Source organism: Anser brachyrhynchus (assembly GCF_964034855.1).
Source record: "Anser brachyrhynchus genome assembly, chromosome: 3".
Classification (NCBI taxonomy): Eukaryota; Metazoa; Chordata; class Aves; order Anseriformes; family Anatidae; genus Anser; species Anser brachyrhynchus.
In genome coordinates, this window is record NC_137696.1 from 32,328,140 (window position 1) to 32,342,756 (window position 14,617).

Consider the following 14,617-nt stretch of genomic DNA (forward strand, 5'->3'; position numbering starts at 1 on the left):
GCTTTAATTCCCTTTTAAGAAGATATAAAAAACTCGTGCTTACTTCTGTAGCCTTAGTTCTTAGTAATTTTTGATATTTGTTACTTTTAGTCTGTACAGAAACTGACAGGCTGTTGTTATAAAAGGCAGTATATACATGAGACATGTTTCCTATCTGATGTGACTCAGCACCATTTATATTACAGTGATAGCATCTACTTGTAACTAGGCAGAACTGCACAAAAGGACAAAATCTGTGAAAGGACTTGTGGTTGATATGTGTGAATGTGCATGGAAGAAGTGATCAAAGCCTGAAGATGACACAAGCGCGCAGACTTAGCTGTCATTTCCTTTGCTAGCCATGATTCATTCTTAATAGGTGTATGAAAGTTATATATAAAGTTTCGTGGAAGAATGTTTAACCACTTTTAGTAATATACCCCGCTCATTCATTGCAAAGAGTTTTGTGTTGCTGACTTAAAATTGCAGTTTAGAAGCATAACGCCTTATTTCTTACAGGGTAGTATTACTGTTTTGAAAGTAGAATTGCCTTTTGAGGGCTTTGCTACAGATCTCCTTGATACAGAGTGAGCAAGTGCCTTGAAAACACATTTTGTTTTCAGTAGTCTTGAGAGAAGTCTGCATATCCCTTGTTTTATGGGTATATAACAGGCATCAAGAGAGATTTAAGTACCAGGAAACCTAGGGTGCAGTGTTTAAAGTAGGCGATGTGCTCTTCTACTAACTTCAGAAACTGAAGTTGTTGCATCAACTCACTTTAATTGTAGGCTCCAAATCAGGCGACCAGAGTGGAAAATAATTGATTGTAAGAAACTTAATGTGTTTTTTTTTTTTTTAAGTTTAGGATAGTAGCCATGATACAGACTGATCTAGATAAGTTTTTGTTTAAGGTACACAACAGGGGAGTTAGGAAGAAAGAATTCTGAATCTTTTTTGCATAATATTTGAGTCAGTCTCTACAGGAAATGGCACTACATTCCTTAATTTAGTTGGTTTTCAGGAAAATTTTAACTTTTTTGACTTTGTGACACATTCATACCATTACAACTTTAGATAACGTAAGTGAATCTTTTTCTGCAGTGATTGTAATTAATTGACTTGAGGCTGATGTCTGGAAGGTTGTAGCATTATGCATATGTGAATACACATATGCATCTATTGCATAGTCTTACAGCAGCTTTGATGAATAAGAACATGTGAAGACTGACTTCATAGCTTGGCATTTCTTTCCCAAGGCAGAAAAGCGTCCTAGCACTGGACTAGTGAGATATGTCTGCTTTGAAAATGGAATACCTCATCATCAGTTGTCTGTTGTGTCACGTCTATATTCTGTTTTGGCCACTAGGCCATTTTATTTGTTGTCTTCTTTTTGCTTGATGGTCCTGGTGTTTATGCACAGAGATTCAGGACTTTGAGAGTACAGGGTGTTATTCACAATGAAGTATGACAGTGAGTTCCTGGGAAGTGTTGGCTTTATGGCATATAACTTCTGAGTGTGTGCTGCAGTGCAATGGGAAGGTAATTGAAGCAGGCTTCTAGCTGTCACCTTCCCGGAAGAGAACAAGCTGCTGTCCCCAGGATGTTTCAACCAGTTCACAGTCTACTTAAGAGTTTCTCAGAGAGAGAGAGAATGGCTAGAAGCATAATGGAAAGGCAGACTATGGATTTGAATAGCTCTGTTCACTGTGCAAATATAGCTTACTTAAAACATTTTTTAAAAGTCCTGCTTACACAATTTTTTTTATAATATCTGTTAAAGTGATGATGTCTTGTACCTTACTGTTTTAAGACATGGGTCATATAAATTCAGTAATCTAAATACTTCTGTTTTTAAAATAGAAATTATGGAAAAATCAGGTGAAGAAGGAATGCCTGATCTTGCGCATGTTATTCGTATTTTATCTGCGGAGAATATCCCTAATTTACCACCAGGAGGTGGTTTAGCTGGCAAGTGAGTACACAACTGGAATTTCTTTAACTATTTAGTTCATTGCAACAAATGCTTTTAATTAAAAATTCTAAATCTTTCTCAGTGTAACAGCCATACTCAAGTCAATAAAAGTTCTTTTCTATATTTGAGGCTAGTTTACCTTTTGCTCTACATAAACATTTGTGTTACTGATCCCATTCCTGAAGGGTGAAGGGAAAGATTGTATTCTGGTACATAATGTACTAGTTTATTTCCGTTGAGCTGTTAAAAAGAAAAATATACACGAATATACATAATATGCATTTACTCTTAGCTATTTATTACCTCAGTTTAAGAATATCAATAATGTAACTAGAATATCAAAATATTAGATAAGAGAATTTTTGATGTCACGCTCACTCCACCACCCAGTGTCCGTGCTCAACTTCTTAGGGCATTGTATGCTTCCCTCAAACATCTCGTTTCTGTAGAAGCCAGAAGTGGCTCATTCTTTGAAAGAGGAGATCTAAATGTGTCAACTCTGATGTTGTCACCTGATTTTAGTTTGCTGTCCTTTAAAATTAAGCTTACTCTTCAAAGACCATCTTCCGGCCTGTCTCAGATCACCCCTGTAAGTTTGAATGCTGCAAAAGAATAGACATTTGTTGTTGGAAAAAGAAAACAAAAGTCTTGAGCCACCATGTTACTTGGGCATTAGTAATTCTGTGCAACATCTTGCTGCTGAGTTTTTACATGCCAAGAAAGTACTAAGAAATAAGTTGTATAAAGAAAGGAAAGTGAATTGCAGGAAAAGAACATTCCCAAGGTCCTGATTTTAAACCCTCTGCAATAGCTATCTGCTACTTGTATGGCAGCCTTGCTTGGACAGTCCATCTGTTCTCTGTTACGCTGGTAGGAGGTACCACTTCTCTCCATAGTGCGGACAGTTGATGCCAGAAGTATCAGAAACTCTTAAGCATGAGAGAAGACCTCATTGAGTGCTGATAACTTTGTACCTTATTCCAGTGACACTGGGAAGAAAGGGATTTCATATCTGTTCTGTATTACATGCAAGAAACAACTTTTGTCAGTAATGGTATTCAAAACAGTGATTTTGTCAGTAATTCCTCTTCATGCCACGTCCATCACTCCCAAAAGAGGCTGCGCTGGGGATATTTTAATTGCCTTTCAAGTCATGAACATCACTAAGTTATTCAGCTTGTCCAGAGCAACAAGGGTTTCAATTATTTCATATCAAAGGTGACTGGATACAGACATTACTTGTTTGTAGAAACGAAAATAAAAGACTTTCTATTATAACAAATAGTATCACTTTAGAAGCTGTAAGAGCTGTAAAATTTAGGGTAGATTGCCAAAAACTGCATCCAACTTCTCTTTGGATCGAAGTGTTCACAGGAGCAATGCCTAGGTTCTTCAGCAGTCATGGTTTTCTTTCTCCAGGTCTACTTCTGTTTTGAGAAATACTCCAACCCCTATTCAGCTAGATGTGGATTTGAGGTATCTTTGAGATCCTGTCAAATCCTTCTTGCGCTTGTAGGATCTGATTGAATTTGCCTAATATATGTTCCATCTTCTATTTTGAGGGCATTTTGGTAGTCATGCTTATTTAAGTTTGGAGATTTCCTCACTGATGGTAAGTTTTAGATGCTGTCTTGCAGAGAAGGAGTTTCATTCAAATTCACCTAAATCAAAAAAGATCCTTTATTTGGAACGCTTCATCTAATGAGGCTTCTTTCCTGGTGCTCATCCGGAGGCAGCCCAAACCCCTTGTCTGTGAACAAGCGCAAGCTGTGTATACACCAGTGCCTTGAGGCTTCAAGTGGTCAGTGTATCTGTTGTGCCTGCCTTCTGCTTGCCGTGGCATGGTGTGTCTAGGTAAATGGCTAACCTCATTATCAGCATATGCTGCATCTGAGCACAGGATGGAAAGCACAGTGTCCTTTGGCTATTGTAGGCTCGTGGTCATCATGAGATTTGATTCAGTCCCTTGCCTTCATTGGTCCAGAAACTTTCCCAGAGTTCTGAGTATTTTAGTAGGTACTGTTTTAAATACTGAGAAATCTGTTGTGATGCTGGACACTAGCTATGAGCCAGTCTATTGCTTTGCCTCAGCGATCCACATACGTGCAACGTTCCATTCAGAAATGAAACTCTTCTGTTTTTGCTTCCATGATATGAACATAAGAGCTTGTCATACTGGATCAAACCAAGGATCATTCTAATTCTGAGCACTGTCCCCAGGATAGCTGAAAGTAGATGCCTAGGGAAGAATATGAAAACAAGAGAGTATGTAAAATGCTTCCCCCGTTACTACTACTGTTTTTAGCTTTTTGTGCTCATCTTGCCTGCCTGTGAAGGTGTGGCCTTCTTAGCTGGATGTGTTCTGGAGACACCATATGGTGTTGAAGTTGTAGTGTCTGCAGTGTGAACGGACATTTGACAGCAAACCTCAGAAGTTGTAGGCACTGGACACCAGGCTTCAAAAATTCTTAGGCAAGTAGTAACCCATGTATAAGTAATGAAAGTAAGAAAAAAAAACAACAACAAAACCTGTCTTCAAGTTCCACACCCAGAAATAAGAAAACCAACTAACTTCAGGAGTTTTGTAACAATAAGAGAAATACAGTTTTAAATATTACTCTTGGCAAAATCTGACTCAAGGTGTAAAGGGAAAAACCATGGGGGGAGGATAAGATAAGTTTTGCGTTGTTAACTCTTCACAAATTCCGGCGTCGTGTTAAATCCCTAAACATCATATTGAAAATGTTTGAAGACACCAGGAGTGGGCTTCATCTTAACAGACAGGTTGAAGGCCAAGCATGTAAATGTTCTGAAATCATTTATTATTGTGCTCAAACCTCTTAAGCTCTCAAAGCTTTTGAAATCCCTTATTGTTATGCTTATTTTTTTTTAAACTTCTCTTTTTAGGCGTAATATTATTGAAGCTGTGTACAGTAGACTGAATCCACACAGAGAGAATGAGGGGGTAAGTTTCCATTTTGATTGCTATACATCTTTGTTAATGAGAACATCCAAGTAGTGTCATACACTAAGCAAAATTGTACATCACTGCCAATAAAGTATTATAAACACAAAATATGTATTGGAGCATACAGTGTATGTTGACCTTGTTTTGGATGGGTTTGATATGGAAGAACTTCATGCTCAAAGACAGAAATCTAATTCTGGCACCCAGTTCTAAAAGACTTTTTAAACTTTTAATTGACTATTGCTTTTTCAGTCAAACCTGTGAAGTAACAATGTAGTGTTTTTTTAATGATAGTTTACATGGTCAAAAATCATATTCCTTACTAGATATTCCAGATATCTACTAAAAGAGAGGGCAAACACTTACTACTGTCTTCTTTCTGTAAGTGTAGACGACCTTGGAACACTGAATATAAAAGATAACGAGACTCATATTGACTGCTCTTTGAAAGTGTATGTTATCTTTAAATATCCCATGTACAGTGGTCTAAGGACAGTGTAAATTGCTTTCAGTTTACTTCTGTTCCCATTTCTAAAAAGACTTGCATTCATCTACCCTGTTCATAGTAAGTTGTTTTAAATATTTATGTTGCAATATGGTTTACTGTAACTTCACACCTGATTTTGGGTTATTCATAATAGTGATATAAAGAGTAATTAGTATTCATATCAGTAGTAGTTAAAGTTCTTGGAGAAAAAAAAAGTTTGGAAAACTGATTGAATAACTAGAATAGTATATTGTAAAGGATTGAAAAATATCACTGTTGATACACACGCTGAACTGATCTGCGAAGATGCTGTTCATCTTCTAGTAAATCCTTCATCATCAGATGTTTTTTTTTTCCTGAGATGACCACGAGGTTCTCAGTCACATGGTCATTATAGTCAGTGGTGTGCTGGGGGGAGTATTTTTAAATACTTTGAAATGATTAATGGCATATTCACAATCTTAGAGCACCCAATCTTACCACAGTTAGCTTGTGTTTTTTTCCCAACGTGTTTCCTTTTGGTTACCTATTTTTGGCTTATTCTCTTAAGTCAGAAAGCTTTTGCAGATGCAAGGGGACACTGTTTTAAGTATGAAGAGAGAAGAAATCTCTAATTTACTTTATCGTGTAGGATTTGCTCCTTTTTTGTTTTTCAAATGTGATAGAACTATAGGTTTTTCGTTTAACATGCATTAAACTGTGCACCTGTACCCCCAAAACAAGTTAGTGGTTATACTGTTCAGCTTGCTATCTTAAGATAGCTGCAAAAAAATTTCTTGTTTTCAGCTTCTTTAGTACTTCAGGAAACTCTGCCTGCTCTCGCTCTTAATATTTAGCCATAACTTTGTTCCTTCTTGGGGGGAGGTTTAGTTGAAGATTATAGCATGTTTTGTATTTTTTTGTCTAATTATAACTTTCTGGAAATGTCATTTGTGATGCATGCTTTCAAAGTCCAGATTTAGTTCTCAATAGCTATGCAAGTTTGCCTAAAGCCCTAACATAGAGTGTGGCATCCTTTTTGTATGTTGGCTCCTTCCAGGAAAAGTTTTCTACATCATCTGTTATAATTTAATAATAAAGTAGGGTAACTGAATTAAATATGCAAAGTAAATACTCAGAAAGCAATATAGCTTTGGACTTTATTACCGTTAGAATCACTGTGTATTTGTTTGGAGTCTTTTTAGTTTGGTGCCTTTAATAAGAAATGCGAGTACACTCCAGTTTATTTTTGTAAACTGCATCTTCGGTTGCTACTTAGTGCAAATCTCAACAGTGTTTTAATGATGTGTTTTAGATACATTGCATCAAATTATAGCTGCCACTTTCCAGTCAGTACCTTTTTTCTTCCTATCCTAAGCGATTCTGACCTAGAGCAGTTTGAGAAGAGGCTGCTGCCACTGGGTGAAGGATGTAATTCCTGTTTGCGCTTTCCCAGCAAGCAGGAATTGTTTATTTTTTTGTTTGTGAGAGCAGGGTGAATCTTGTGGGCCTCGTCCGAAGTGACCAAAGCATGAGTGCCTTGCTTGTCTTATTTCAGTCCTTGGTTCTAGGTATATAAGTAGTGATCTCAGTCTTTTCAACTGGATGTTTAAGTGCACAGGAGGGGCAGAAAAGGGAAGGAAGCTGTTCAGTTATGCAATGTCTACACATTGTGATAACGTTGCTACACATCTCGCATTTAAACAGGAAGCGAAGGTAGGAAGGAAACATACTGTACATCCCAGTGATGACATTTCCAGTGAGATTGTAATCGAAGTTATAATGCTTCTGTTCTAAACCAGTATGAAGCAAAAGTGCATCTTCATACTAAAAATTACACACTGGAGACAGATTCTGAGTCTGCAGAGCATGAAGGTGCACTGACTTGAACTTGAGAATCTTTCCCCATGTGTATTTAACTGCATACGAGTGTCTGTTAGAGTGTGGGTGTAAGGCATAATACTGCAGTTAGTAACTTGAAAATCTGCCTGTGGCAGTCATCTTAATCTGGTGATTTTATATAAAGGCAGAAGCTTTTTTTTTTTTTTTAATACCATGGGGGGAAAAAATAAAATAGCTGTTAAAATATTAATGCATGTGAGTAAAAATTGAAAAACAAGAAAGATAAGCTTGTGCAATTGAAGATATGTCTTCCTTCTTAGAGTTTACTTTTTAGTGTTGAACAACTTAAGGTAGTTACTGAGAGTTACTGTGAACTGGATCATAATAGCTTGACAAATAAGTTCTTAGTATATAAATTAAAACCAAGATGGTATCTTTTCTAGGTTAGGTTTGTTTTTTCTTGCCACTACATATATCTATTAGTGTTGCGCCTGGCTTAGATTTTTTTTGTCATTGGAGCTTGTGATTTGTGGAGTAACTTTAGTTGTTCACGTGTCTGTTTTGTTACGTTTGCTGTCTGAGAATCTTTTAACAAGTGGCCCGAGTAAGTAGATACTGTGTAGAGTGAGAATCTGTGGGGAGTAAAAGAGTCTTTACTACAGCACTATTCAGAGATTGCTAACGTAGCTTCAGCAGTCATTAAAAGTTGTGGGTTGTTTGTTTTTTTTGACATCTCACTGCAGTACAAGTATTGGACAAATCCAGGGCTGGAGAGAACCTTGCATTGGGCTCGCAAACTGCAACTTTGCTGGTGTTTCAGCAGAGGGGCTTCTGCTACAGCTGTAGTAACTTGTACTCTGACAAGCGTGCGTGAAATCACAGAAATCTGGTACATACTGGGGCTTGCAGCTTTCAGATCTTTGAATGGAATTTAGAAGAACTAGGTAGCTAAATAATTGTTACCACTGTAACGTTAGAGCAATACCTAACTCAGTAGGCAGTCTAGTTTAAGTGTAAAGTACACTTCTGTTAGAAGTATTATGCTTTCTCTAAGGACTCTGTTTATGCTCCTAAGACTAGTTCAGTTAGGCTGCTTGGGTGTATGTGTAACCTTAAAAATGAGGAACAGTGTTAAAGTTACAGTGACTATGCTACAAGTTTCAGTGGCATTTGTTTAAAGCCACCTTTGTGTTTGAGTATCTTGTTTGAGACAGGCTATGTTTCTCTACTGCTTTTACTAATACTATATTCTGGCATTTGCTAAATCAGATTGTGCGTCATGAAGGGCTGTGGCAAATTACTTTTAAAAAAATTAAATGGACAAAATTCTTGCAGCCTTAAACACTGTAAATCTGGTGTCCTTTAACACACAGTGGCTCTTTATGTACAAGTAATCTAACAGAGGAGAAGTTGTGTAAGAATCGTGAATGCTCATGTTAAATACAGCTACCTGTTTTTATGGTCAGGACTGAGTTGAATTAGAACATGAAGAAGGACAAATGCAAACTTGTACAATAATGTTAGTTTTCAGGGCTTTTGAGGGACCTGTTCTAACCAAATGTCATTAGAGATAAATCTGTAGTAGTGTATATATAGTGTATAGTGTGTGTATAGAGAAGAAAACATACCAGTAATTGTGTGTGTGTATATATACTTATGTATACATATACAATATATGTGTGTGTGTATATATATACATATATATATAAGAGCAGTTTCTACTGTCTATTATATGTGGGGTTTCTTGTCTGCTAACACTGAGGGAGACGAGGGAAGCACAAAATGGACCAGCATCAAACGATACAAAGTAGGATGCAGGCTCAAATATCAAGCACTAACAGCACTGTTATTTTGGTTCATGATAGCATTCGAGTTGTTCAGGAGTCTCGGCAATGCTAGCATATTGCTTATTGCATTTACTCTTTAGAGTTGCACAGGAGCAAAAGTATTTACCTCAGTCTGCCAAAAGGGCTTTAAAGATCTGAGTATTGTGGAGTGGGCGTATGTTTGCTAATGTCAAAACCTCAGAGTAAAATTGATGGGACAGAGGAATTATATCAAGTCAAATTTTGATGCTCTGAATTTTTGCTGAATTTGTGCTTCTAAGGCACTAAACCAGTCCCACTTAACGCATTAAAAGTATGTATTTTTAACTTGCTTTTCCTCAACGGGCTCTTGAAGATCTATCTGAATGTGAAAATGCCAGTACGTGGCAGTCACAACATCTGAAACTAAGACCAGAAAACCACAGTGGAAATACATCTCTACTTAAGCAACAAATAGAGCTTAGAGGGATAGCATTATATACAGTAATGCTCACCTTTGAGCATTATATACAGTAATGCTCACCTTTGTGGTAAAATTGTCTCCTTTTAACTTACATTTTTCTAATCGGTCTTAGGACTTCTATTCCAGCAACATTACAGCATCCAAAATCTTCCTGAACCCAGGATACTGTTTTAATACCTCTATTTAGCTTGAAAATGAGCAATTGCAATATTTGTAGCTTATGAAGCTTTTGGACTAGATAACAATAAAATGAGGTCGGCATGAGAAGAAGGCAGTCTGGATTTTGCCTCTGTTGCAAAATCTGCCAGCTTCAAGTGTTCTAGTTCCATTTGTCTAGCTTGATAACTTGCTAGATATTAATAATTTAAAACATGCTATTCTCTTAAAGCAACAGTACTGCTATAGCACTTGAAAGTTAAAATATTTAATATTGGTTTCAATGTGCTGTAATAGATACAGAAGCCTATTGGAAACAAACAAACACCAAAAGAACCCTACAGCAACAAAAGACTTTCCATTGAAGGCTTGTAGACAAATACATGGTTGCAGAAGAGACCTATGTTCCTTAATCAGTGCGTGTTATTCAGGTTCTGTGCTGTAGGTCACTAAATTTGACTTTAAATGGCTGTTGCTGTGTATTTTTCAATGCAATACACATCTGCCAAAACCATGGTCTTATGTTGTTTAAACCCCACCGCTCCTGGTGCTGATAGGTAGCTGTTTTCTTTCTTTTATGGCAGCATCATGCATGCAGAAATCTCTTTAATATAGAGGGATCATCTTCTAAAACACATTGAAGCATTTGTATCGAGGTGATGCTTCAACTAAATTGTTAGCGGTAGCCTGTTCTTTTTTGTAAGCTTTTCACAGAACTGCGTTGCTATCAGCTGTGTGAAAATTCACAATTAAAAATATTGACCTGTTGGCTAAAGAAGCTTAAATGTTCAAATTTCATTCATTTCAAAATGACAATTGTGGAGAATATCTATAAGAAAGACCGTTTGAACCAAGAAGGAGTTAATTGGGTAGAGGTAGCATGTTGACACTGTCTGGCTCAAAATAAATTGAAATTATTATTTTAAGGGATGATACCTATTAAAACAATGTTTTTATATTGTATAAAATAAACATGAATGATACTGTTCTAAGGTGTATGTTGCTAATAAGTGTTTTTATACTTAAATTAGAACAAAGCTGTTGTTTTCTCAGTCAGAAAAGTTGTGTTTTTTTTTCAATGTCGTTCTAAAATACCCTAGTTTAACAACTGATTTTTTTGGGGTCTTGAATCTTAAAAAAAGGACCCTGGCGAAGCCGAGGAAAGTGGAACGCAGGGAAAATTGGTGGAAGCACTCAGGCAAATGAGAATTAATCATAGGGGGAACTACCGCCACCTTCTGGAAGAGATGCTGACTAGTTACAGGCTAGCTAAGATACAGGGAGAAGAGTGTACTGCTGAATCAGCTGCAGCTTCTACTTCAGATAATGATGCTGGACCCAGTGACCCTCTACCAGAAAACCCCACAGAATCTGGGAATCACCTTGCTGAAATACAAAGCTCAAGTGAAGATTCAGGGATGAATGAGATGAGCGATAAACAGACATAATGTCTTTGTTTTATGTAGCGGATTTAACGCTTCTCCTCACTTGGTGATTTTCCTTTGTTTATATCTCAACATTTGTCACATCTATCCTAGAAGTCTGTTGTTTTCACTTTTGATAATTTGTACAGATTGTTTACATAAATATCTTTTTCCTTAGAAGTTCAAAAGCTATGGTATATTACAGTAGTTGCATCTTATGTTATATAGCAACCAGGTAACTTTTGCTTTGAGATTTTTTCAAAATCCTCTGACACCAACAATAGGAACCTAATATGCTAATGCAAAAGTAAATTAAAGAAAAACCAACAAAACACCTTGTAAGTAAATTCTTAAATAACAATTTTGATGGTATGTTTGCTGTTGTAAAGTAATTCACAACTTAATGGTATCTTTTGTGCAAATTAATTGAATTATATGAATACTTCCCATTTTTCCCCTGCATCATAACTGCATGTTTGTACTTGAATTGTGTATAGTTTATATTACAAGTAAATTACAAAACTTACCACATCTTAGTTTGTCACTTTTTCTTCTTGAAATGTGTACCATTTTTCCAATTTAGTTTGTATCTACTGTTCATAAATACCTATTTTCTAGATGACTGTATTCTTATTTCCCAGGTTGTAGCATAACATTTATCCAGAAATGAAAATGTACTTAGAATTAGTACCTAGTGTCAAGTTTTAAGAGTTTGTGTTTAAGTGAAAATAAAGAACATGCTGTGGAATCACACCTGTATGCATATTGACTCTTTTAAGCAAGTAATAAACTTACTTTGAAATGCCATTATTCTGACATCAAAACTTCTCTCATAGCTTCCGATATTAACTCATCGTGATGTTCAGTATTATTTCTACAGATATTTGAGTAATTTTAAGTTTGGTACACTCCTCATTAATCCTCTGTCTGAGCAACGTTTCTCAATTTCAAGTTAAGCATCAGCAATATAAATGAATAAACTGGCTGTTCTACCTAAGTTTACCTTCTACCAAATCATTTTCTTGTCTTTTGGTGTATGACACACATATGCACATGCATTTGGGTAGGTCGGTGATCACAGTGCTAATTTACAATGGTGGTAACTGATTTGCTAACAGGTTAACTCTGGAACAGTTGTGTCAGTATTCAGTCCTTATTGTAATACTTGCATATAAAAATATCGTTGTTCAAAATAGGTACAAATTTCACTGCCTTAATGAAAAAGAGCCTGTGGGAATTTCTGATGAACCAGGAATACCTTAAGAGTTAAGTTTTAGTACTCTGTAGAATTGTATTTTGTATTCCATAGATGTAGTAGTATCTATTGATAGCTATGATGTAGTATGATATTTAGGTAATATTTAAGTCTTTATGTTAAAATAGCTTTACTGGGGTCATGTTTCATAAAAGTGAATTCTCCTGTGTAGTTGAAGAGCAAAGCATGTTTGTGTGTGGAAGTGGGCAGGTATGAAAAAAGGAGAATGTCGGTTTTATGCTAGTGTTCTAATTAATTATGCCACTTAAATCCAAAGTGCAGCAAAATGTTTTCATTTGTATTGGTGAGTAGTAATATTTCTCCTCTTCTCTTCCTGTAGGGTGCTGGAGATCTAGAAGATCCGTGGTAGCCTTACAAATCTACTAAAATGCTTTTGATTCTGAAAGGGGGAAAAAACTTTTAAATCTGTTTTCTTCAATACAAGGGAAAAATTCTGGTGGATTTCCAACATTTTGTGAAATGGGCAGAAAGATATTAGAATTTTCCATCATTTGTTCATTTTTGTGTTTTCTGATATTGCCACTCTTAGCATTGCCTGTACTACAGTATTTTTACCAGCCTCAGGCATACCGATTACATCTGTAATGAACTCTGGCCCTAAAAAGGAAGGAAGGAGTGATTCTCTCAGCAGATCAGTGTATGTACCTGAGGTGCATGGGATTGTAGTTGTACTCTGAAGATACGCTATGGTTAAATGAAATTACAGCACACAAGCATGAGAGAGTACAAGTAATTCTTTGAGACGTTACTTATTTCACTTTACTGAGTTGGAAGGCTTTGCAGCTCTGTGGCTTGAAAGTGATTTCAATTGGGCAATACGCTATCAGATGTGTATTACTACTTTTTTTTAATTTTCCAGTTTTACCTGTATTACCAGACCGTTAGGTTTCCCTGCGGTGTCCAAATTGTGATATGTTGCCTACTGCTTGCTTGGAGATAAGTGTATTTGGCAATAATATATGAAGATTCTAGGCATCTAAAACCAGTAAGAATTTTACGCATGTGTACAACACACCCTTAAACTCTTGCTAGAGAAAATCTTTTAAAACCAAACTGATGAATTTATAGTTAGTAGTGATTTGCTTTGACATCTCTCACAGCTGCAGGTTTTTAAAAAAAAAATGCTGAAAATTTGCCTTTATTATAATGTAAATTGTGATTATTTTGTTCTATATGTGGTTTTCTATAGTTTTTGATTTTTTTCAGCTTAAGATACAGACAGAAGTCTTGTGTAATATGGGTATAATTTTTAATTGTTTGCATTATTTTCAAAGTTCAAATTATCACTTTGAGATTACTATAAATACACTTAAAATTATCTATTTTAAATTAAGAAAATATTAGAGATATTTTCATGGGTTCAATGACCTTTCATTTTATAAGCAATGGGCATGGTACAGAGTGGCTGTCATGTAAGGTACTTGAAGATTCTTAGTTTAATTCTATTTTTGCAATAACCTTGACTTTTTTTTTCTGACTTCTTTGAGTTGTGCATGTAATGAGTCCAGTAAATGCTGAAAATGGGGAAGAGTAAAGTATTTATCTAAAGTAAAAGCTATTGGGGAGGGGAAACAATGAATGTATCCATCTGTACATGATTTACATGCTGTGGATGCCTTGTAAACATTTTCCTATTTGTTTAAACTGTGTTTCAGCGAGGATGTAATTGCCCTTGTGTGTAGTTTTAAGCTAATGACAGTCATCAACTGGTTTTGTGTGAAATGGAATTCATGGTATTTTTCTGTAACTTTATCCCCATGGTGAGTCTGTAAAAAAAAAAAAAAAAAAAAAAAAAAAAAAAAAAAAGAGCTCTGTCATACCAGTGCCGAAGGCCAGCTTTCCCGATCATTTTGATTCACTGTGTATCTGATTTATTTTTTTTGGTCTAGAGAGGATTATTGCCACAGTATATTTTATTTATTCATTAGATTTTAGCCTTGTAAGTTAAAGTGTTCTAAATGATGATGTTAACAGGTATTTGTCCCTTTACTGTTTTTTTGGGGGTTGTTAAAAGATAGGGAATGAAGAATGCAAAATGGTTTATTGTTCAGACTGTCCGCTCTGGTCCAACCCTGTACTGATAGTACCTTCCCAGTATGATATTGTGATGTTTCATACAATACAGTGAACATAACCAACTTGTTATCTTCAATAAAGGATTGCTAAAACAGTGTGATATGCTTTATATTTTCTTGAGAAGGATTTTTATTAAGGAAATACAGGTGTTCTACATAAAATGATAGGA

At 35.9% G+C, this 14,617-nt stretch overlaps 1 protein-coding gene across 12 annotated transcripts in view; it reads left to right on the top strand.

Annotated features, from left to right (window-relative positions):
- Window positions 1-14,545, top strand: part of PPM1B (protein phosphatase, Mg2+/Mn2+ dependent 1B) — a 58,759-nt gene extending 44,214 nt beyond the window's left edge. For 8 of the 12 annotated variants that reach the window (XM_080587255.1, XM_080587250.1, XM_080587254.1 and 5 more), the window contains 3 exons: window positions 1,840-1,951; window positions 4,859-4,916; window positions 10,815-11,849. In XM_080587255.1, the coding sequence (XP_080443381.1) occupies window positions 1,840-1,951; window positions 4,859-4,916; window positions 10,815-11,120 (476 nt within the window). In that variant the 3' untranslated portion in view covers window positions 11,121-11,849. Of the gene's footprint in view, window positions 1-1,839; window positions 1,952-4,858; window positions 4,917-10,814; window positions 11,850-12,691 lie in introns of those variants that run through there. The other 4 variants (XM_080587248.1, XM_080587247.1, XM_080587249.1 and 1 more) reach the window with 1 other exon arrangement.
- The last annotated feature ends 72 nt before the right edge of the window (window positions 14,546-14,617 follow it).